The sequence below is a fragment of the Salvia miltiorrhiza genome, chromosome 8 (genome assembly GCF_028751815.1).
Source record: "Salvia miltiorrhiza cultivar Shanhuang (shh) chromosome 8, IMPLAD_Smil_shh, whole genome shotgun sequence".
Lineage (NCBI taxonomy): Eukaryota > Viridiplantae > Streptophyta > Magnoliopsida > Lamiales > Lamiaceae > Salvia > Salvia miltiorrhiza.
Window position 1 is genome coordinate 57,188,225 of NC_080394.1, and position 24,534 is coordinate 57,212,758.

Sequence of the window (24,534 nt, forward strand, 5' to 3'; positions counted from 1 at the left end):
ACTCTGCAAGAAACAACAATTATTTTCACCAGTTTCCAGTCACAATAATCAACTACTACATCGGTTCACGAATTTTTTTCACAATTTTTCTTTTCCTTTGTTCATATTTTCTTTTCTTTTTTTGTTGAAAATAATTTTACTCTATCTTTAAACTCACTGATTAAATACATATAAATTTTTCTATATTTCCTATTCATTTCATTGAAGAAGAATTTTATTTCAATAATATTATTTGGATAAAATAAAACTGGATTTTTAACTAGTTTTATTATTTTCTTCACGTTACAATTTTTTTTTTGTAATTTTTACTCCCTCCGTCCCATGAAGCATGACATACTTCTTTTCGGCACGAAAATTAAGAAATTGGTATTTTGTGTGTTAAGTGTGGTAGGTGAAAAAGTGAAAATATGAATAAAGGGTAATTTTTTTGCTATTTTTAGAAACGTGTCATGCTTCGTGGGACATACCAAAAAGGAAACTGTGTCATGCTTCATGGGACGGAAGGAGTATTTTTAAGTATAAAAATATAAAAAATTACAAAAAAATTATAATGTGGAGAAAATATTAAAACTAACTATATAGTGCTCCCTCCGTCCACCAAAAGTAGTCCTAAAGGTGGACGACACGAGTTTTAATAGAAATAGTTTTTGTATTGTGAGTGGAGAAATGATCCTATTTAAAAAGTAGTGTTTATAATGTTAACTAATTGTATTGTGAGTGGAGAATAGAGCCCACCATATGATAGATAGTTATAAAAAATAAAAAATGACTAATTTTTTTGGACATTCCAAAATGGTAAAAATAAACTATTTTTTGTGGACGGAGAGAGTATTTTTTAAAAATTTGAACCAAAATTTCTAAATAAATTGATTTCAAGTATTTTTATTTTTTTTTATTTTATCTTCAAATAGTACTACTTATTTCAATTTTTGATAATTTGGAGATGTGGTGAATACAGATAGTGTTGTAATTGAGCATTTAATGTACTCCCTCCGTCCCACTCCAATAGGCTCACTTCATTTGGGCACGGAGATTAAGAAAACTTACTTTTTAGTAGAAAAGTGGTAGTAAAGTGGTGTGGTCCACACCAATTAAGTACAATTTTTTTTACCTAAAAAAGAAACTGAGCCTATTGGAGTGGGACAACCCAAAAAGGAAACTGAGCCTATTGGAGTGAAACGGAGGGAGTATTTACAAAGCATGAATTTTTTTTTTTCTAGAAAAATGACGTTTTCTTACAATACGGTTCAAATTAAATTTCTGTCGTAGAAATATTACAAGGATAATTAATAAAGTAGGCAATATCGTGACAATAGGATAATGAGTTTTTTTTTTCTTCAAAGAAAAAATATTATACGCACACAATAACTTATCTACAATAAAATAAAAAGATTAATGAAAAGCCTTGTGCCTTTCAAATCCGGCCGTCCAAATGACGCGTTTTATCAGCACCTCGGATTAACGATAGATCCAACGGCCGATCTTCACTCTCAGCGTTACGAAAATTTCTACTTCATTTCTTCCCGCTTTGAATCGCGAAAAACCCTCGAAACCAAAGCCCGCGAAAGAGGGGAAAGAGCAATCGATGTGTGGAAGAGGAAGGTGTACTCTGCGGCCCGATGATTTTTCTCGGGCCTGCCATCTCAGCTCTCGGCCAGTCCGCCACATCGATATGGATCGGTATGTTTGCACAAACTGCGCTGTGATTTTCGATTGTGTTTTCGTCGATTCGAGTTTGATTTGTCAGTCGCTTCGAGAGTTGTTGATTTTGAGTGAAAAACTGGTATTTGATTAGGTATCGGCCCTCGTACAACGTCGCGCCGGGGTTCAACGTGCCGGTGGTTCGACGAGACGACGGAGGAGATGGCGGCGGCGACGGCGTCGTTTCGCACTGCATGAAATGGGGACTGGTTCCCAGCTTTACTAAGAAGACTGATAAAATCGACCACTTTAGGATGGTAATTGGCTTTTCTCCGGTGCTGTAGTCTCTAATTTTGACTCGCATTTGTGCTGGTGTGTACATTTATGAGAGAGAGAGAGTAATGGTTTACTACTGCTCTGGACTCTAATTTCAACTCACATATGCATGTTTGTGTCTGTGTACATTTGTGTGTGAGAGAGAGAGAGCAATGGTGTTGTAGCCTGTAATTTGGACTTTCACATAAGCATGTTTGTGTCTGTGTACACTTACGAGAGAGAGAGAGAGAGAGAGAGAGAGAGAGAGAGAGAGAGAGAAATAGATGACTGAAGCATCGAGCATGTTTGTTGTTTCGGAGCTATTTCACTTGTCTTGTGATTTTACAGTTCAATGCGAGGTGTGAATCGATAAGAGAAAAGGCTTCCTTTCGTCGACTTCTTCCAAAGAACAGGTGTTTGGTGTCTTTTGAAGGGTATGCCCTCTGCAACTCTATACATATCTATTATCTGCTGTTGCTAAAAGTTCTTACATACGTTGATTTCCTCCTTCGTGTCATGTTCTTTAGTTGCCATTCTATACTCTGTTTTGAAAGGGTGGTGGAGCTCTGTTCTTGAGTATCAAATTAGGATGTGTGTGTGTGCGTGTGAGAGAGAGAGAGAGAGAGAGAGAGAGAGAGAGAGAGAGAGAGGATTCTCGGCAAGAGTTGAATCCCCTGTTTTCTTAGTCTTGAGTATCACATAAGGATGTGTGTAATAGAGAGAGAGAGAGAGGAGTTGAATGCCCTGTTTTCTTAACTTGGTCCATCATCATACAACTTATATCTGTCTGTAGAGTTTTCATCGTTTCTGAATTTTCTTGAAAAAGCTCTGGAAAATGTGATTTAATTATTTAATGATGTAAAATTTGTAACTCTATTAGTTCAATTATTTCCAGTTCAGTTTTTACATGCTAAAATCTTGGTATCAGATTCTATGAATGGAAGAAGGACGGATCTAAAAAGCAGCCTTACTACATACACTTCAAGGATGGCCGTCCATTGGTTTTCGCTGCTCTATTCGATTCTTGGAAAAATGCAGAAGGTCAAAGAAAAATACATATTACAAAAATTTTCATCATGAACATGCTCTATAACGAATGCCAACTCTTTTGCTGAGCCATTTTTGTGGTACTGTTTTTCCCATTTTTGTATGCAGGAGAAACTCTCTACACCTTCACCATCATCACAACTTCATCCTCGTCGTCTCTGGCATGGCTTCATGGTTCGTACTCTCCCTCCACGCCTCTGTTTTCAACGAATCATTATGTGTTTTGTTTCATTCAAGTACACAGCATCTCTCTCAGCTGTCACGACCACGATTCAAATTCTAATTCCTGTCTGTCTGCATTTGTATTTCCAGCAATAGTTTGATTATTTGTTACACTCCGTTGCAGATAGGATGCCTGTGATCTTGGGGAGCAAAGAATCAACTGATTGGTGGCTCAGTGATTCTTCTTTGTCCAATCTTGACAATATACTCAAACCATATGAAGAAACAGATTTGGTAAGAACCAAAATCTCTGTTTGTTATTTGTCCTTGGTGATATACTGCTGCAGATGTGAGCTGGGATTTGAAAGAAATTGGCCTTTTCTTATAGGCCTGGTATACTGTGACACCTGCAATTGGCAAAATTTCTTTCGATGGACCCGAGTGCGTTAAGGAGGTAATTTTCATTTATTATTTTGAGCATGCAGATATTAATCAAATCAAAACTTGATTATGAAGTTGGTCTATGCTGCTTTAGTCAATTAAACTAATCATTATAAAGAAATTAGCTGAGGTGATATTCATGCTTTCTTTCATGTCTAGAAACTATTTCTCAATGTCATCAATAATGAGATACTAATATAACACGTTTCTAGTGATAGAATGGGATTGTTTAAGAGATGATCTATTATTACTTTCTTGTAAGTCGAAACTTGTTACCACAGATACAGGTAAAAATGGAGGAGACCAAGACAATCTCGCAGTTTTTCTCAAAGAAACAAGCATGCAAATCGGAGGAGCAAAAACTTGAGAAAACACCGATCAAGGAAGAGCTTCAGGAACATCGATCTACGCTTGAAAGTGCTGCAATGAAGGATGAAGCTAGTGTGATGGAAGAACCGGAAAAGGGCAAGGTGGATGAAAGTAATGAGCGAAAATGTGTGAAAGAGGAACCTCATAGCCCAGAAGAATCTGATACGGAGATAGACAGCAGCGACACGAAAAACACAGATCACGCGAAGCCATCTGCTAAAGATACTGATAGGCTACTTATGAGTCCAGTCAAGAAAAGAAGAAAGGGGGCTGACGACAAACAAGTGGGATAAGGTGCGAACGATAAACAACCAACTCTCTTTTCCTACTTTGGCAAGAACTAATGATCAGTTGCTCTGTAGTTTTGTTGTATTAGCACATCTAATGTACATAAAAAGCTCATGTAGAATACTAGCTAGAACTCGAAGATCTGAACTAGGGTTAGACTGCTTAATCACAAGAATAGAAGCACTAGAAATTTTGTGTTGTAATCACCAACCATCATCAATTAAGGCTGTTCTTGAACTTGATGGTTTGGTGTTTCTCTAGTTATATCTAATTCTTGAAGCAGTGTTTTGATCACTCTCTCTTTATGTCATGTTTTCTAAGAAATCTTCAAATTCCTAATTCGGTTTTGGTTTTAATTTTTTTCTAGCATTTGGCCTAATTTTATAGCTAGATTGATGAAACAACACATGAAATTGAATGATGTAATAAATATCTATACACATCCCTAATTGCGTACAATGGCTGCCAATGTCAAATAATTACTTGAGCTAGATAGTGGAATCTCACTATTTCATAGTGATATATAGCAGTACCTACTTAATAATGCAATTATTAAAATTAAATAGTTGTCTTTAAACTTTTTTTTTTCCCCAAAAAAAATGATGATTTTACTAACCTTGGTATGTTTTAAGAATGGTATTTTTTTGCTATGTTTTCCCTCGTGTTTCATTTAATTTGAGTACAAACAAATACACATACAATACCTAACAACTATTCACAAGCTAATCTATATCTATCTATACTAAAAAAAAAGAGCCTACGACATTCTAAGACATAATTTGTGGATTGCTTATTTTACCCCTATTGCATAGATATATACTTATTTTATTTTAAGATTATTTTACATATTATATATTTATAAGAATATATTAATTCATTAGATATTACACTTAATCTATGTGATATATATCTACAGCTATTGATAAGACTTATAGATAAATATATCCATTCAATAAATTATCTAATAAAAGTAATGAATTAATAGATTTTCTTGTCTCTTGGGACACCAAGCGGTGCGATCTCCTGTGTGTGAACAGTGAGGTCTCGGGTTCAAACCCCACTGCTCCCCCTCCCCAACTCCCCCAAGTCAAAAAAAAAAAAAAAAAACAAATTATCAAAAATAAAATAACAATAATTACTCGTACAAGGTACGTTTGTTTTGCTGTATATGTAAATAGACCAATTTACAAACTAGTTAGAAGCAAAACACAATAATTAAACATCATTTACAATTGCAGATACAACTACATAGCATTATATATAATATATATATATCGATTAAAAAAAAAACTTTCTTGTAAATTCCACAAAATATATACTCCTTCCTTAACAAGAAAGAAGAAAAAAGAAAAAAAGAAAAAGATGTGGACATAATTCTAATCAAAATTCGAATTACATCCTCACCCCAATCATCCAATCAATGATCGATGATGAATCAGCACAACGGGAAGAGCTGAGGGCGGAGCAGCGGCAGAGTCCGGCAATACGCCTCCAGCAGCCGCCCGTTCGCCGCCATCTCCGCCACCAATTTCCTCAACAAACGGAAGGGCCGGGCGATCACCGCCCATTGCACCACCGGCGGCCGGACGCCGAGGAAGAACCCCCGCCGCCGGCTCCCGAGGCGCACCGTGCCGCGCTTCGGCCTCCGCCGCTGCCGCCGCAGGCGGCACCACCCGAGCTCCACGGCGGAGCTGGGTGGTGCGGTGGTGGCGATGCCTCTTCTTAGCATGATTGATTTGTTTAATTTCTTTTAGTGCAACTTCTTTAGCTCCGTGCCGTGATATTTGCTTAATTTGTGGTTTATATATAGTGGTTTGAGTTTAAAGCTAGGATTAAATTATTCCTTGTTCATGATCAGATTCTTTAAATGTTTATTTAGTAGCAATTTATTTGATCAGTTCATTAATTTTTTTTATCTAAAATAAAAGAATAAAATGAACTTTAATTTTTTATTTAATTGCAAAATTAATAATGAGAAATGCTAAGATAGTCATTTTTCAAATTTTCCAAATTTTTTTTGGGCGTTTCGTATATAATATTTCAACCGGAAAAATGAAATAAATTATTTTATCCACTATCTCTATCTCTCTGCTCATTTACTTTATATCTCTTTTATTTTTTCATTATTCATTTTTATCTCTCTCCTTATTTATTTTATCTCTCTTTTACTTTATTTACAGTTTTTGAGTGTCTCATTTTTTTGGGACGTTATTATTGGGACGGGGGGAAGTATTCAAATTGCTTAATTTAGCTATATAGACACACGAGTGTCGCCTACGATAATAAACTAAAATGATTTTGTATATCCATTTGCACAATTTACATTCATTCTTGATAAGAAAAATACATATATGTATATACACTATGTACAAATGTATTGAAAATTTATTTTGATTTGAATTTTACATTTCCTTTTTGTTGAAATTCGTTTATACAGTGGGATCGATAGTGCAGTGTGGTAATCATTAAGGTCATTATGGTGATAATATAAAATATCACTGTGAATGTTTTATTAATACTTAAAGCTAATTAAAATATTTTGTCAAGAAAAAGTAAGGGTATAATATATTTTCAATTTTTCACAATCCTTAAAGGTCACATTGTCATGATTACGTGATATGGGCTTCTCATGAAAATAATTAGGTGTATACTTTATTTTTTATTTTTTATTAATAATCAAGTTTGTGGGCCTTTGGTATGAATAGTTAAATTAAGTAATTGTATAATTCATTGGAGATTAAAACGTAGGTCAAAGTCTATAAGGGTGTTACACCCTAGCCAATTTTCCTACTTACATTTATTGGAAGAAGAATCTTTAGGCTATCTTCAAATTTTGGACTCTAATGATTTAAAAAAAATAAAATATAATTTGTTTTAAAGATAAACATCATTTCTTATCGTCTTTTCTTGAGATACAGCCCAAAAATATTATTACCAAGATTCAATTAAATTTGGACAGACTATATGGATTGCTTAATAGGTTAAGCTCGGTCCAAAATAAATAAATGGATTAATTGTATGTGAATTCACAAAATTTTATTTTTTTCAAACATTTTCTACGATTTTTTAATTTGCATAATAATCAATCACTTATGAATTTCTTCTTAATATTCCGCACTGACAAAATCTGATCAAGTTTCTTCTTTTCCAATACCCTACAAGCTAAGTTGCATAGGTACGGGGGTGCGGATGCGGGGGCGATACGATACGAGTACGGAGATACGAATTTTTAAAAATTATAGGGTGCGATTCGGCAATGATACATCCAATTATTAAAATTTTATGATATATAATGCTTATAAATTATATACAATTTAAATTTTCTTAAATTAATTCTATGTAATTTACATTTTATTTTACCCAAAAGTTAAGCATTTTCAATTATATAAGTTAATTGAGCAACAATATAACGATTCAACTATTATTAGTCCAATATATAAGTCATAACTGAAAATAAAATTATCAAAATAACCTTGTGTAGGCCTTTCGTGCACGAGATACGTGAATTTCGTCTATGAAATTTGCGAATCCGGTTTATTTTTATAAATTGTTTTAAAAGATACGTCACGTGGCGAATCGGGTGCGAATCCGACGAGAATCCGAGAGAATCGCACCCTAAAAGAATCCGATTCGCCGTACATGCTGATTTTTGAAGAATCCGTGCATCATAACCTACAAGATTACAAATACCAAGAACAAAGAATTCTCAGCCATCAATTAATAGATTAGAGTTCATAAATGATTGTTGTGTAATTTGGCTGGATTTTGTCATAGCAGGAATATTAGGAAGAAATTTATGGATGGTGGATTATTACTATGCAAAATTAAAAAATCGTTAGAAATATCTGAAAAAAAAAACTTCTTGAATTTACTGGTAACTAACTCATAAATAAATATAATAGAAAGTCGAATTAGCAACTTTTACACGAATTTTCAAAAGTAAACCCTCATCTTAATTTGTTTTGTTTTTTTTGAGGGAAATCTTAATTTGTTTTAGTTAAGGCGTGCACTTAACCTTCTCTTTTTCTAAAAAAGAAAAAAAAAATCTTTTAAAACTCATCATTGCGAGCTTCTATATTTTATTAGCTACTTTTGGTTGTTAGTTAATTAATAGGTGCATCTAAGATAGATTAACTTAAAAGTCAATTAATTTTACAAAATGCGAGCTTACTGTTAGCAGAATATGTATATATATATACTTACGAATGAAGCACGAATAATTATAGTGTTATCTACAAATATATTTCAATTAAACACAAAATATCCTGTACACTCGGGTCATACCCAATCCGAATCCTGATCCAATTGGACTATTATACCCGAATGTTAAGTGTTAGTGTCATTTCAATATAGTGTTAGTGTAATTTTCGAAATAATGTCATTTGCAAAACAAAATAGTGTTAGTGTTATTTTCGAAATAATGTCATTTGTAAAATAAAATAGTATTAATATCATTTCATGCCAGTGTTAATGTCATTTCAAGATAATCCAATTGGATTAGAATTTGAGTTGGGTACAATTCGAGTGTATGGTATACCCGAGTGTACAGGAGACCACCTCTTAATTAAATTACGCCATGATATATAGTATCTCACGTTTATTAAGTAGAATCAGAACAAATTCATACTTTTAAATTATTAATTCATTAAAATAGTAAGAAACTCTTCTCAATGTTTGGATTGGTCTAAAGGGCATAATATTACAATCATTAGTGAATGAGTTCAAAAGTATTAAACAGCCGCTCACGAGATTGCCCTTTGATTATAAATATATTATTTCTCTTTGGCATACATTCTCTAATAATTACTTATCATAAAATATTATATTCATTTGGCTCCAAATAATATACGACCAGCTTTCATAATAATCAATCTCATTGTTTTCATTGTAATACTAATATTAATACTAACCTCTTCTTTAACAGATTTTGTAAAATAAATTAGAAATATAATTATTTGAAGATAAGTTAGTATATAGATATGGATTGGGAATATATTATTTTAATTCTATTCTAAATTGGATCCTTGCACTCACATTTGAAGCTCGTTTGTATTTAACTAGAAAGTCTTTTATGTGAAAGGTATAATTTATCACTCCCTCCGTCCCTCTTCAAATGAAACAAAAAAATTAGACACAAAAATTAAGAAATATGCAATAAAAATGTAAAGTGATGATTGGACAATCCAAAAATTAGTGTTAAATGCTTAATTTTATTTTTAAGTTTAGATTGAATCATTTGAGGTTGATCAACCCAAAATAAAAATTGGGTCATTTGAAGTGAAGGAGTATTATATATAGTAGTAACTTATTTTCTTCAAAAAATAAATTATGGCATGAAGATTTTAGTTTGGATAATTCAATCAATTAATTTATGGTAAAAGGGAAAAATTATAGTAATAATTTACCACGGCACCCACATTATTTTTTTTTCAATTAACTTAACTTTATTTATTTATTTTAAAGTTCCTTGTTTTTGCACTTATCATCATAAACCTCTTATTTTGTTATCTGCAAAACCCTAGAAAGAAAGAGTGAGAATGAGTCGGAATCACGCTGCCATGATTTTGGGAAGAATTATCTCCAATTCTTCTTTCAATTCATCCACTCTCCCCTTTGCTTCTCTACACTCGTTTCTTACCAAACCCAGATTCAATTTTGATAATGCCAGCTGCCAAATGAGACACTTCTCCACCTATCCCAGATTCGATTTTGGATCTATACGTGAGCCCAACGATGCCGTCGCTCTATTTCGGAAGATGATGAGAACGGAGCCGCTTCCTTCTGTTAAGCTTTTCTCGAAATTGCTGAGTGCTGTGGTGAAGCTGAAACAATACTCTGCTGCACTTCATCTGTTCGACAAAATGCTTCAAAGGGATGCTCCCATAAATCACTACACCTTGAGTATTGTGATTGATTGCTATTGCCGACTCAAAAGGCCTGATTTTGGGTTTGCGATCTTAGGCAGTTTTTTCAAGCGTGGGTACGAGCCTACTGTGGTGACCTTTACCATTCTCATCAAAGGGTTACTGTTGGTTGGAAGGATCCCAGAGGCAGCTAAAGTGTTGTGGAAGCTGTCGGTCTACCGATTATGCGAGCCCGATGAACAGACGTATAGTACTATGATTAATGGGATATGCAAAGCTGTAGGTACTCTCAAAGCGCTGGAATTGCTCTGCGTATTGGAAAAAGAAAAGGGAATCTGCAAACCCGATGTCTATTCTTACAGTGCACTCATTGATGGTCTATGCAAGGAAGGAAAGGTGGACGATGCTCTCCAACTCTTCTCCTCTTTGGGTGATAAGGGGATTTCACCCGATGTTGTGACATATAGTTCAATAATTGAGGGGTTAGGCAATAGGAGAAGAATGGACGAGGCCCAAGACATTTTGAAGAAGATGATTGCTGATAAGGTCTGTCCGAATGTGGTGACATGTAATATCTTTGTGACTGCTTGGTGCAAAGATGGAAAGGTGCAAGAGGCCGAGCATATGTTGGTATCTATGAAGGAGATTGATGTACAACCTGACATTTTCATTTACGCTACATTGATAAATGGGTATTGTATGGAAGGAAAAATGGACGAAGCCAGACGCATTTTCCGATTGGCAGTAAATTCCGGAATCAAGCCCAATATCAATTGCTACAATAGCTTGATGAACGGGTATTGCAAAAAGGGCCAAGTCGATGAAGTTTTACGACTTTTTACCATAATTCCCTACCAAAGGTTAGAGCGCAATGTGATTTCTTATAGCATAATGCTAGAAGCCTTATTTCGTGAAGGCAAATGTGAAGACGGCTTAAAGCTATTCAAAGAGATGGAAGCTCAACAAGTGTCTCCTAATATATGGACTTACAATGTTCTCATTGAGGGATTGTGCATTAATAATAAAGTTAGACAAGCTAAGGATCTTTTCGACGAGCTTCCATCCAAAGGTATGCAGCCCAACGTCATAACATATACTATTCTGATTGATTCATTTTGCAAAGAAGGGCAGATGGAGGAGGCTAAGGATCTTTTCGACGAGCTTCCATCCAAAGGTATGCAGCCCAGTGTCGTAACATATACAATCCTTATCGGTGCACTTTGTGAAGAAGGACAGATAGAGGAGGCTAAGGATTTGATGATGCTAATGGTAAACAACGGTTGCGTGCCTAATAGTGTGACGTACAATGTTTTTGTTCAAGGTCTTCTCAAAAGGAACAAGGCTATGAGGGTTACACCCTAGCCAATTTTCCTATCATTTTCCTACTTACATTTATTGGAAGAAGAATCTTTAGGCTATCTTCAAATTTTGGACTCTAATGATTTTAAAAAATAAAATACAATTTGTTTTAAAGATAAACATCATTTTCTTATCGTCTTTTCTTGAGATATAGCCCAAAATCTTTATTACCAAGATTCAATTAAATTTGGACATACTATATATGGATTGCTTAATAGGTTAAGTTGGGTCCAAAATAAATAAAAGGATTAATTGTATGTGAATTCACAAAATTTTATTTTTTTCAAACATTTTCTACGATTTTTTAATTTTACATAATAATCCACCATTTGTAAATTTCTTCTTAATGTTTCCGCACTGACAAAAACTGATCAAATTTCTTGTTTTCCAATACCCTACAAGATTACAAATACAAATAACAAAGAATTTTCAACCATCAATTAATAAATTATAGTTTATTAGATTATCTTTTGCCGAAGAAATGAAGGTCTAATCATAAGTGATTGTCATGTAATTTGGTTGGATTTTGTCATTGCAGGAAAATTAGGAAGAAATTTATGGATGGTGAGTTATTACTATGCAAAATTAAAAAATCGTTAGAAATATCTGAAAAAAAAAACTTCGTGAATTTACTGTAACTAACTCATAAATAAATAGTATAATTTTTTTTTTGACATGGGGGAGTTGGGGAGGGGGAGCAGTGGAGTTTGAACCCGAGACCTCACTGTTCACACACAGGAGGTCGCACCGCCTGGTGTCCCCTTGGGGACAAATAAAATAAATAGTATAATAGAAAGTCGAATTAGTAACTTTTTACACGAATTTTCAAAAGTAAACCCTCATCTTAATTTGTTTTAATTAAGGCGTGCAGTTCACTTTTTTTTTTCCTAAAACAATAAAACAAATCTTTTAAAACTCATCATTGCGAGCTTCTATATTTTATTAGCTACTTTAGGTTGTTAGTTAATTAATAGGTGCATCTAAGATAGATTAACTTAAAATGTGAATTAATTTTACAAAATGCGAGCTTACTGTATATATATATACTTACGAATGAAGCACGAATAATTATAGTGTTATCTAAAAATATATTTTAATTAAACATAAAATATCCTGTACACTCGGGTCATACCCGATCCGGATCATGACCCAACTGGACTATTCTATCCGAATGTTAAATGTTAGAGTCATTTCGATATAATGTTAGTGTCATTTCAATATAGTGTTAGTGTCATTTTCGAAATAATATCATTTGCAAAACAAAATAATGTTAGTGTTATTTTCAAAATAGTGTCATTTATAAAATAAAATAGTGTTAGTGTCATTTCAATATAATCCAACTGAATTAGAATTTGAGTCTGGTACAACTCAAATGTACGGTATACCCGAATATACATGAGACCACATCTTAATTAAATTAGGCCATCATATATAGTATCTCACGTTTATTAAGTAGAATCAGAACAAATTCCTACTTTTAAATTATTAATTCATTAAAAATAGTAATAAACTCTTCTTAATGTTTGGATTGGTCGAAAGGGCATAATATTACAATCATTAGTGAATGAGTTCAAAAGTATTAAACAGCCGCTCACGAGATTGCCCTTTGATTATAAATATATTATTTCTCTTTGGCATACATTCTCTAATAATAAAATATTATATTCATTTGGCTCCAAATAATATATGGCCAGCTTTTATAATAATCAGTCTCATTGTTTTCATTGTAATAATACTAACCTCTTCTAACAGATTTTGTAAAATAAATTAGAAATATAATTATTTGAAGATAAGTTAGTATATAGATATGGATTGGGAATATATTATGTAAAAACAAATTACTTCGGCTGAGATTGATCAAGAACAAATCCAAAAGCTGCAATTGAAGATGCAAAACCAGAAACAACAACAGAGAATTACGTGGTTCGATTCTTGCGAATCTACATCCACGGAGGGTCAATCGATCGTTTATTGATTATGAAGAACAACGCTAAGATACAAGAAACACTCAAGAAATCCAAACTGAAAAACTCTCCAAGAAACTCTCTTGTTTTTCAATCTCTCTCGAATTTTCCCTCTTGATCCTAAACTATCTCTCTCTTGCTCAGATGTTACATTACATTGAAAGTAAAGTAAAAACCCTATCTATAAAGCTAACAAACTAAACAGCACGCAGCAGAGCTCAAAAGTTCTAACGGCTCTTTTCCAACTAACTAGAGCAGTTGGTTAGAACTTATAAAAGCGTGAATGCGACTTTCAAATTCTATTGTCAATATTAACAATCTCCACCTTGACATAGAATTCAAATCAATGAAACAATCATACGACTTCCCCTCAATCCAGCTCCATCACAGAGCTTCCCCACAAATGATCAACAGTTCACCACAGACACCAAATCAAGGCAGTGTCTAAGCTTTGCAACAGGTAATGACTTTGTCAACATGTCTGCGGCGTTTTCTTCTGTAGATACCTTCACCACTTTAACAGCTCCCTTGTTCACTTCATCTCTTACAAAATGAAGTCTCACATCTATATGTTTCGAGCGTTCATGAAATACTTGATGTTTCACCAAGTGTATGGCGCTCTGATTGTCACACTTTATTTCAACTGAATCTTGATTTATTCCCAGTTCAGAGATAATCCCTTTTAGCCATTTTGCTTCCTTCACAGCTTCAGTCATAGCCATGTATTCTGCCTCGGTGGTGGACAAAGCTACCACAGACTGTAGTGTAGACTTCCAACTGATTGCTGTCCCATAAAGTGTGAAAACATAGCCCGTTTGTGACTTCCTGGAATCCAGATTAGCTGCATAATCAGCATCTACATACCCCATCAATGGATCTCCTTGGAAATCATCATTCCTTTTGAACATAATTCCCATATTCATAGCTCCCTTCATATATCTGAGTATCCACTTAAGAGCATCCCAGTGATATCTCCCTGGATCAGACATGTACCTGCTTGCAACACTTATAGCATAGGATAGATCCGGCCTAGTACATATCATGGTATACATAATACTCCCTACTACGTTTGCATAAGGGATTCTGTTCATCTCTATCCTATCATCATCATTTTGTGGCCTTTGAGTATCAGAAAGTTTCAGGTGTTGTCCAAGAGGAACTGACACAATTCTAGATTCATGCATATTAAACTTCCTTAACACCTTGTTAATATAATCATTTTGTGTTAACCACAGTAAGCCTCTATTCCTGTCTCTTCTAATGTCAATGCCAAGAATTCTTCTAGCCTCTCCTAAGAATTTCATTTCAAACTTATCTTGCAGTTTAGATTTTAAACTCTTAATTTCATTCGAGTTATTGCTAGCAATGAACATATCATCAACATATAATAATAGATAAGACATATCAGATTCACTCATTCTCTTCATATAAACACAACTATCATATTGAGATTTCTCATAGCCTATATCATGCATATACTCATCAAACTTAAGGTACCATTGCCTAGATGCTTGTTTTAGACCATACAAAGATTTTTTAAGTAAGCAAACCTTTGTTTCATCACCTGGTAAGATGAATCCCTCGGGTTGTTGCATGTAGATGGTCTCATCAAGATCTCCATGGAGAAAAGCTGTTTTTACATCAAGCTGTTCCAGTTCCATGTTTCTCTGTGCCACCAAAGCTAAAACAAGTCTTATAGAACAATGTTTTACCACAAGAGAGAATATTTCATTATAATCAATACCACTCCTTTGTGTAAAACCCCTGGCAACCAAACGAGCTTTGAATCTGATATGCTCTCCCTTTGCTGTCACTTCAATCTTCTTCTTGAAGATCCACTTACAACTAACAAGTTTCTGGTTCTTGGGCTTCTCCACCAGTATCCATGTTTTGTTGTTGGCTAATGAATGTAATTCATCCTGCATAGCCTTTAGCCATTTATCCTTTTCAGGACTGTTCATTGCTTCATCATATGTCTTTGGCTCAATATACTCTAGCTCTTCAGCAGTGCACAATGCATAATGCACAAGGTCAGCTTCTGCAAATCTTGCCGGCGGTTTTATGGTCCTCCTAACTCTGTCTCTGGTGAGCTGGTAGCCCCTCAGATCTTGTCCTGCAGAGTCAGCCTGTTCTCCACTTGACTCTTCATCAAAATCAGTGTTATTCTCATGATTGTTGACATCAAGCTCCACCTTAACCTGTGTCTGCACATTTTCTTTATTGACAGAAGCTTTTACCTCATTTGAGGTGGTTAGAAAAGGCATATTATTTTCATCAAAAATAACATCCCTGCTAATCACAATCTTATTGTTTCCAGGTTCAATACACCACAATCTATAACCTTTAACACCCTTTTGATAACCAAGCATAACACATTTAATAGCTCTAGGATCAAGTTTATCTTGTTTTACATGAGCATAAGCCATACATCCAAAAACTCTTAAATGAGAATAGCTTCCAGTGGAACCATACCATATGTCATCAGGAGTTTTAAAATCAGTGGCTGAGCAAGGGCATTTATTAATAAGATAAGCAGCAGTATTAGCTGCCTCACCCCAAAACCTTTTGGGAAGGCCAGATTCGAATAACATGCACCTAATTCTCTCAAGTATGGTCCTATTCATGCGCTCAGCCACACCATTTTGTTGTGGTGTACCTGGTACTGTCCTATGTCTTTTTATGCCTTTATCTCTACAATATTTTTGAAAATTTTCAGACAAGAACTCAAGTCCATTGTCAGTTCTCAAACATTTCAGTGTAGAGCCTTTTTCAAGTTCAACTTCATTGCACCAATCCTTAAATCTATCAAAAGCATCATTCTTATTCTTTAAAACATAAATCCATAATTTCCTAGAATAATCATCTATTATGGATAAGAAATACCTGCCTCCACCAGAAGTTTCTGATCTTGAAGGGCCCCAAAGATCAGAATGGGCATACTCCAATGGTGCTTTTGATGTGTGTTTTCCAGTTGGGAAAGGAAGCTTCTTGGATTTGCTAAGAATACACTGCTCACAGCTAGATAACTTTGCCTTACCAATATTCTGGAGGGTTCCTTGTTTTGATAGTTCAGTGAGTCCCTTTTCACCCACATGCCCCAGTCTCTTGTGCCAAATGATAGTGTCATCCTCATTAGTGATGTCAGAATTCCCTATGACAGTCTCAGCAATGAGATGGTACAGGCTATTTTTCCTTATGCCCTTTAAAACAACTGCTGAGTCTTTCATAACATTCATGCACCCATCTTTTGACTGGAAACTGTACCCATTTGATTCCAACATACCAAGAGATATTAAATTTCTCTTGAGTTGAGGAATATACCTGACTCCAGAAAGAACTTTGATGGTATTGTCATGCAGCTTCAATTTGATGCTGCCAATGTCCTTCACCTTGCAGATTTGGTTGTTGCCCAACAGAACCGATCCAAGATCTTGATAATCAAGATTAGTGAACCATTCTTTATACGGGCACATATGGAAACTACATCCAGAATCCATAATCCATGAATTCTCCATATGCCTATCAACAACATTCAACATCTCTGCACTTCCCAGATCCTCTGTGCAATCTGCAGTGTTAGGTTGCTTGTTATCCTTCTCCGATTGTTTTCTTTTCCAAGCATAACAATCTCTTTTAAGGTGCCCCGGCTTCTTGCAGTGGTGACATTTCCTGGTTTCCTTTGTGTCACCTTCTTTTCCCTTTTCTTTTCCTGAAACCTTAGCTCCTGATCCTTTCTTCTTTGCCTTGTTGAACTTAGCATTCTTGACATTCAAGCCCTCTGCAAGAGAGTCTGGTTTTTCATCGTTTTGCCTCTGAAGTTCTTTGGCCTTGAGTGCCGACTGCACTTCTTCAAGAGATATAGTATTCTCACGGCCAAATAACATAGCATCTTTTAAATTTTCAAAAGATTTCGGCAGGGCATTCAGGAGGATGATAGCCTTATCTTCATCTGCCAACTTTACATCGATGTTTTCAAGATCATCCAAGGACTTGTTGAAATCATCAAGTTGCTCCCCAACACTCCCATCTTCAGAGAACTTATATGAATACAATCGTTGTTTCATATAGAGTCTATTCGCAAAAGACTTCGTCATATACAGCTGCTCTAGCTTCTCCCATACGCCTGCTGCTGTTGTTTCTCTTGAAACTTCTCGGAGAACTTTATCCGATAGGCAGAGGATTATGGCGCTGTGAGCCCGTTCCATAATCTCCTCCTTTTTTTCCTTTGTCACATCAGCAGCGAAACCCTTCTCACCTCTAAGGGCTGCGCCTAAACCTTGCTGTACCAGTAACGCCCTCATCTTTATTCGCCAAAGCCCAAAATCGTTCTTGCCGGAGAACTTCTCCGCCCCCAAATTCGCCGAAGCCATGATGTCGTGGAGAGATGATTCCCACAGACGGCGCCAATTTGTAAAAACAAATTACTTCGGCTGAGATTGATCAAGAACAAATCCAAAAGCTGCAATTGAAGATGCAAAACCAGAAACAACAACAGAGAATTACGTGGTTCGATTCTTGCGAATCTACATCCACGGAGGGTCAATCGATCGTTTATTGATTATGAAGAACAGCGCTAAGATACAAGAAACACTCAAGAAATCCAAACTGAAAAACTCTCCAAGAAACTCTCTTGTTTTTCAATCTCTCTCGAATTTTCCCTCTTGATCCTAAACTATCTCTCTCTTGCTCAGATGTTACATTACATTGAAAGTAAAGTAAAAACCCTATCTATAAAGCTAACAAACTAAACAGCACGCAGCAGAGCTCAAAAGTTCTAACGGCTCTTTTCCAACTAACTAGAGCAGTTGGTTAGAACTTATAAAAGCGTGAATGCGACTTTCAAATTCTATTGTCAATATTAACATATTAGTTTAAAAGTATTAAACAACCGCTCACGAGATTGCCCTTTGATTATAAATATATTATTTCTCTTTGGCATACATTCTCTAATAATTACTTATCATAAAATATTATATTCATTTGGCTCCAAAAGTATTACTCATTTGTTTTCATTGTGATAATACTAACGGCCTCTTCTAACAGATTTTGTAAAATAAATTAGAAATATAATTATTTGAAGATATATAAGTTAGTATATAGATATGGATTGGGAATATATTATTTTAATTCTATTCTAAATTGGATCCTTGCACTCACATTTGAAGCTCGTTTGTATTTAACTAGAAAGTCTTTTATGTGAAAGGTATTATTACTCCACCCACCGTCTCGCTTCAAATGATCTAAAAATATTAAACACGAAAATTAAGAAATATATAATAAATGTGTAAAGTGGTGGTGAGGCAACCCAAAAAATAGTGTTAAATGCTTAATTTTATTTTTAAATTTGAGTAATTCGAAGAGGATCAACCCAAAATAGAAATTGGATTATTTGAAATGGGATGAATGAAGTATTATATACAATAGTAACTTATTTTCTACAAAAAATAAATTATGGCATGAAGATTTTAGTTTGGATAATTCAATCAATTAATCTATGCTATATTAAAAAGGGAGTTTTCAATTTAAAATCAATTTCAAAATTGAGTGGCAATTTTGTAGTTATAATAAAATTGAAGGTTTATGTTTAAACTATATATTTTTCTTCTTATTTTCATTTTCTTTAACTTCTTATTTGTTGTTACATTTTTTTTCTCCCAAAATTGTGAAATTAACCTAATTATAAAACATTAATATGCATATCAAATTAAATATCATGATAAGAGCTTTAATATGATATATTTTATGAAAATATTTTGATTTAAAATGTAAAATTAAATTTGTTTAATTATTAAAGTTTTATAAATTTCTCTCTACTCTCTCATCTTTTTTGAATAAATATATTTTTAATTAGTAATTTATTTTTAATTTGTTAATTTATTTTTTTGAATTTGTTTTTCATAATATCAAATTTTATAATTGTGAATTCTTTTTTATTTTTGTAATATCCAATTCAATTATATTCAATTAAAATCAATTTTTTAATTATATTTATAAGTATAATAATTGAATTAGTATTAATTTTATATAAATATAAAAATAAAAAATATTTTCCAGTGCACATAATGCAAATGCTAGTTTATGGTAAAAGGGAAAAATTATAGTACTAATAATTAACCGCGGCAACGAACATTATTTTTTTTACAATTAACTTAACTTCTTTTTTTTTTGTCGTTTTAAAAAAAATTAACTTTATTTATTTATTTTAAAGTTAACGTACTCTAACTACTTTTGCACTTATCATCATAAACCTCTAATTTTGTTTTCTGCAAAACCCTCGAAAGAAAGAGAGAGAATGAGTCGGAATCACGCTGCCATGATTTTGGGCAGAATTATCTCCAATTCTTCTTTCAATTCATCCACTCTCCCCTTTGCTTCTCTACACTCGTTTCTTCTCAAACCCAGATTCAATTTTGATAATCTCACCCACCAAATTAGATACTTCTCCTCCTATCCCAGATTCGATTTTGGATCTATACGTGAGCCCAATGATGCCGTCGCTCTATTTCGGGAGATGGTGAGGACGCAGCCGCGCCCTTATGCTTCTGTTTTCAGTAAATTGTTGAGTACTGTGGTGAAGATGAAGCAATACTCTCTTGCCCTTCATCTGATCGACGAAATGCTTCAAAGGGATGTTCCTGTAAATCACTACATATTGAATATTGCGATTGATTGCTACTGCCGACAGAAAAGACCTGATTTTGGGTTTGCGATCTTAGGCAGTTTTTTCAAGCGTGGGTACGAGCCTACTGTTGTAACCTTTACCACTCTCATTAAAGGGTTATTGTTGGTTGGAAGGATCCCAGAGGCAGTTAAAGTGTTGTGGAAGCTGTCGGTCTACCGATTATGCGAGCCCAATGAACGTACGTATGGTACTATGATTAATGGGATATGCAAAGCTGTAGGTAGTCTCCATGCGCTGGAATTGCTCTGCTTATTGGAAAAAGAAAAGGGAATCTGCAAACCCGATGTCTGTTCTTACACTGCAGTCATTGATCGTCTTTGCAAGGAAGGAAAGGTGAACGATGCTCTCCAACTCTTCTCTTCTTTGGGTGACAAGGGGATTTCACCCGATGTTGTGACATATAATTCAATAATTGAGGGGTTATGCAATAGGAGAAGAATGGACGAGGCTGAAGACATTTTGAAGAAGATGATTGTTGATAAGGTCTGTCCGAATGTGGTGACATGTAATATCTTTGTGACTGCTTGGTGCAAAGATGGAAAGGTGCAAGAGGCCGAGCATATGTTGGTATCTATGAAGGAGATTGATGTACAACCCAACATTTTCATTTACACTACATTGATAAATGGGTATTGTATGCAAGGAAAAATGGACGAAGCCAGACGCATTTTCGGATTGGCAGTAAATTCTGGAATCAAGCTCAATATCAATTGCTACAATAGCTTGATGAACGGGTATTGCAAAAAGGGCCAAGTCGATGAAGTTTCACGAATTTTTACCATAATTCCCTACCAAAGGTTAGAGCGCAATGTGGTTTCTTATAGCATAATGCTAGAGGCCTTATTTCGTGAAGGCAAATGTGAAGACGGCTTAAAGCTGTTCAAAGAGATGGAAGCTCAACAAGTGTCTCCTGATATAAGGACTTACAATGTTCTCATTGAGGGATTGTGCATTAATAATAAAGTTAGACAAGCGAAGGATCTTTTCGACGAGCTTTCCTCCAAAGGTATGCAGCCGGACGTCATAACATATACAATCCTTATCGGTGCACTTTGCAAAGAATGGCAGATAGAGGAGGCTAAGCATTTGATGACGCAAATGGTAAACAACGGTTGCTTGCCGGATAGTGTGACATACAATGTTTTTGTTCAAGGTCTTCTGAAAAGGAACAAGATGCATGATGCAATGCCACTGTTGGAAGAGATGGATTCAAAGGGATTCACACTTAACGAAACTACTTTATCAATGTTGATTGAACCTATGGTAAGGGAAGGTAGAGATAGTGTTTTATTTGATAAGGTTAAGAAACTTGTACCGAAGGACCTCTTTTCAAAATAGGTGTTATGGTAAGGGAAGGTAGAGATAGTGTTTTATTTTGATTATTTTAAATGCTCAATTGTTTCTCGACTCCATCTACACTATGAGGCTGTGATGATGAATTGATGATTCTTCCATCTCTATCTGCAGTTGATTTTGCGACTTTCATTCTTTTCTAGTTTGCCTTCGTTTTGATGTTTTCATGGTTAATATAAAATCAATGATAAATTTTTCATTAATGTAGTGCTGGATGAAAAATCATATAGACTTTTAATGTAAATTTAATAAATTAATATATTCCTATAGTATTTTTGGGATCTTATTCTTCTTGTTTTAGTAGAAAAGTGCAGTGATACCTATAAATATATTTTTTAATGTAGCGATGGAAAAATAAAACAAATAGAATTTTTATGTAAATTTAGTACTCCCTCTGTCCCTCGAAGATTGAGCAGGTATTCCTTTTCGGGTTGTCCCGCAAAGCTTGAGCACTTTCCTTATATGTCAAATTTTTTCCCTTTATTCATATTTTCATTTTTTTTCACTTATCACACACTTAACACACAAAATACTAGTAAATCCTTAAAATCCGTGTCAAAAAGAAATTGCTCAAGCTTCGCGGGATAGAGAGAGTAATTGATATATTCATGTAGAATTGTTTTGAAAAAATTATAAAGTTATATATAGTAGTTTAAAGAGGTTATTGCCGTAAAATACATCAAGTTTGTCAATTTTCTCGATTATATCATAACTTTTTTTTTTTGTCACAAAATACATGAATTTAGAATTGATTCTTAAATATCCCATAAGTTGTAATTTCGCCCAAATCCAATCTGGGGTGGCAGGCATTGCAGTACAATATCTAGAAGCATGCTTGGTTTTCTCCAACTTTTTCATAACCATAGGGCAGATCAAATCAAACACACGAACATATCATTCAACTTCTTAACCTGCCTAACCATTAATGAGCTCCTAATTTCTTCACACGTGTGTATAATGAGCTTGCCTCTGACATTTAGAATATATCCATTAAAAGTCTCACTAATATTGTTATCTATCATATCACTACGAGGTTCAGTAGAATTGAATGCCTTACAGAATCGAGAGACATCTCTATCAATAAAGTCTTGATATGCAGCAACACTCTCCTTCTTGATCTCCACAGTTGCTAGCTTGTATTCCTCAACGTTGGTGCAACTAATTGTGGAAGTTTCAGAACATGTTCTTCATAGTAGACCCTTTATGTTGCTTCTAACAATTCATATAGACATGTCTGGCACAGTTCCTGTGTTCAGCCCTAGGTGCAAGTGTATGTACAACATGCTCTAGTCCCTGATAGTCATAAGATAAACATAATCAATCCCTAAAAATCAGAACATGAAAGGGAAATAGTTGTTACATATCTTATATTGGTCACTGATAAAAGTCCATCCTCCACCATGTGCCAGACCAACATGAAAAAAGGAGCTTCAGAAACCAAGACCAACATTCTTCATTCTCAATCTCAAATACTGCCCAAGCTATTGGGAATATTTGATTGTTCCCGTCATTCCCAACAGCACATAAAAGTATCACACCTAGATATGTCTTAAGAAAGCATCCATCAAGCCCTATGATTAGTTTGCAACTCTTATTTGGCTTCATTTTTCCTTTTCTATAAAATCTTATTTTAGCATTTGAATTAGATGAGAGTATTTTTTTTTTTCATTTTTTCAAGCACCTAATAATTAGATATTTTTTTCAATAGAAATGCCATGAAATTTACAATACTAGTTTGAGGTGGTCTTGGGTACATCCGGGTGTACCGTACAATTGGGTTGCACCTTCACTTAGACTTTGATCCATACCCTGATTGGAACCCATATCCTGACTCAAGCACCTTCACTTAGACTTTGACCCATACCCTGATTTGAACCCATATCCTGGCCCAAACCATATAAATAACACTATTTTGGGTACGGGTCAACCCGATTGTACGGTACATCCGAGTGTACCCAAAATTTTGTGTACTAGTTTTATGGTGTAATTTTATAGGTATGGATTGGAAAAAAATATGGAACCGAAGGAAATATTAAGCATGCTAAATAAGAAGTTACACGGGTACATAAAAGTTGAATTCCTCGATATTCGAGCTAATCTTCCTCTATTTTACTAAACAATTTCCAACTTTTATCCTCATTTTTAAAAGGTTTCATGGTATAGAAATAACTAGTTCTAGAGACTCTCTCTAGCAACGGTTTGACAATCTAGTTGTAAGAAACACCTCACTTCATCGCAGGTTTTGAGACTCCATAAGTTGTCTAATTTTGGTTAAGCTTATAAGCTTTTAAAAACAATTCGTAAATAATAAGACTAATTCATATTTATTACAATAGATTGAAACTTTGAAATAGCGCAAAATTTTAATAATTTTTATCATTTAAATTAATTTTGCTCGATAACTAAATTTTGATAAAAAAATTTCGAGCAAGAATAGTCCTACCAAAAACCTATTGAAGGTTGTGGCCCATTTTTAAAATGGGTTGAACCCACAAAAGTTATCGGGTCCAACTCTCCAAATAAATGGGCTTTCGTTTCGAGTCAGGCCCAGTAAATCATAGACTAGTATTTGAGGGGAATTGTGGAGATTGATCAAGATAAACTCGTACTTCTATATTTGAAAAAATAATTACATATCTCTAAACAGTAAACAAGATTTCTTATTCTATTTTTTCTTCACATTCTTTCGTATAGTGACGATTTATCTCACTACTATTTATAGGTTGGGGCACTTGCTATTAGCAAACATGACAAAACTTTGATCAATTTCGGAAAAAGAAAAAATGAATTTGTACAACTGAGCCTATAATGAAGAAATGTATTTTACAAAATAATATTATTAAAAAAATACTTTCTTTAAATAATTTAATAGCATGCTCTCATAACCATTTAGTTTGATTGAAATCAATTTATTTCATAATCTAAATCTTGCTGCTCTAAGGAAAGTATTTTTAACACTTCACCGGTAATAGGCAGCGGTGGTTTTGGCAAATAAAATCACAAACTAGTTCGAGATCGCAATTTTAACGTGACTTTTGAAGTGTGGTGA

The 24,534-nt window shown here is 34.4% G+C and overlaps 3 protein-coding genes across 4 annotated transcripts; all 3 read left to right on the forward strand.

Annotated features, from left to right (window-relative positions):
* The first annotated feature begins 1,427 nt into the window (after positions 1-1,427).
* LOC130999452 (uncharacterized) lies at positions 1,428-4,557 on the forward strand. Of its 2 annotated transcripts, none has more exons than XM_057924979.1 (8): positions 1,428-1,680; positions 1,796-1,958; positions 2,305-2,390; positions 2,885-2,997; positions 3,112-3,177; positions 3,350-3,459; positions 3,554-3,619; positions 3,894-4,557. In XM_057924979.1, exons 1-8 carry the CDS (start codon positions 1,586-1,588, stop codon positions 4,266-4,268), a joined length of 1,074 nt encoding a protein of 357 aa, XP_057780962.1. In that variant the 5' UTR covers positions 1,428-1,585; the 3' UTR covers positions 4,269-4,557. The 2 variants fall into 2 exon arrangements, with proteins under 2 accessions (XP_057780962.1, XP_057780961.1); XM_057924978.1 differs by having other exon boundaries at positions 1,449-1,680; positions 3,888-4,557.
* Positions 4,558-9,938: 5,381 nt separating this feature from the next.
* Positions 9,939-11,489, forward strand: LOC130998805 (putative pentatricopeptide repeat-containing protein At1g12700, mitochondrial). Its single transcript, XM_057924212.1, has one exon. It carries the CDS (start codon positions 9,939-9,941, stop codon positions 11,487-11,489), a length of 1,551 nt encoding a protein of 516 aa, XP_057780195.1.
* Positions 11,490-19,688: 8,199 nt separating this feature from the next.
* On the forward strand, positions 19,689-21,592 carry LOC130999447 (putative pentatricopeptide repeat-containing protein At1g12700, mitochondrial). The gene has a single exon (XM_057924974.1). The coding sequence runs from the start codon at positions 19,743-19,745 to the stop codon at positions 21,468-21,470; it is 1,728 nt and encodes a 575-aa protein (XP_057780957.1). The 5' UTR covers positions 19,689-19,742; the 3' UTR covers positions 21,471-21,592.
* Positions 21,593-24,534: the final 2,942 nt, after the last annotated feature.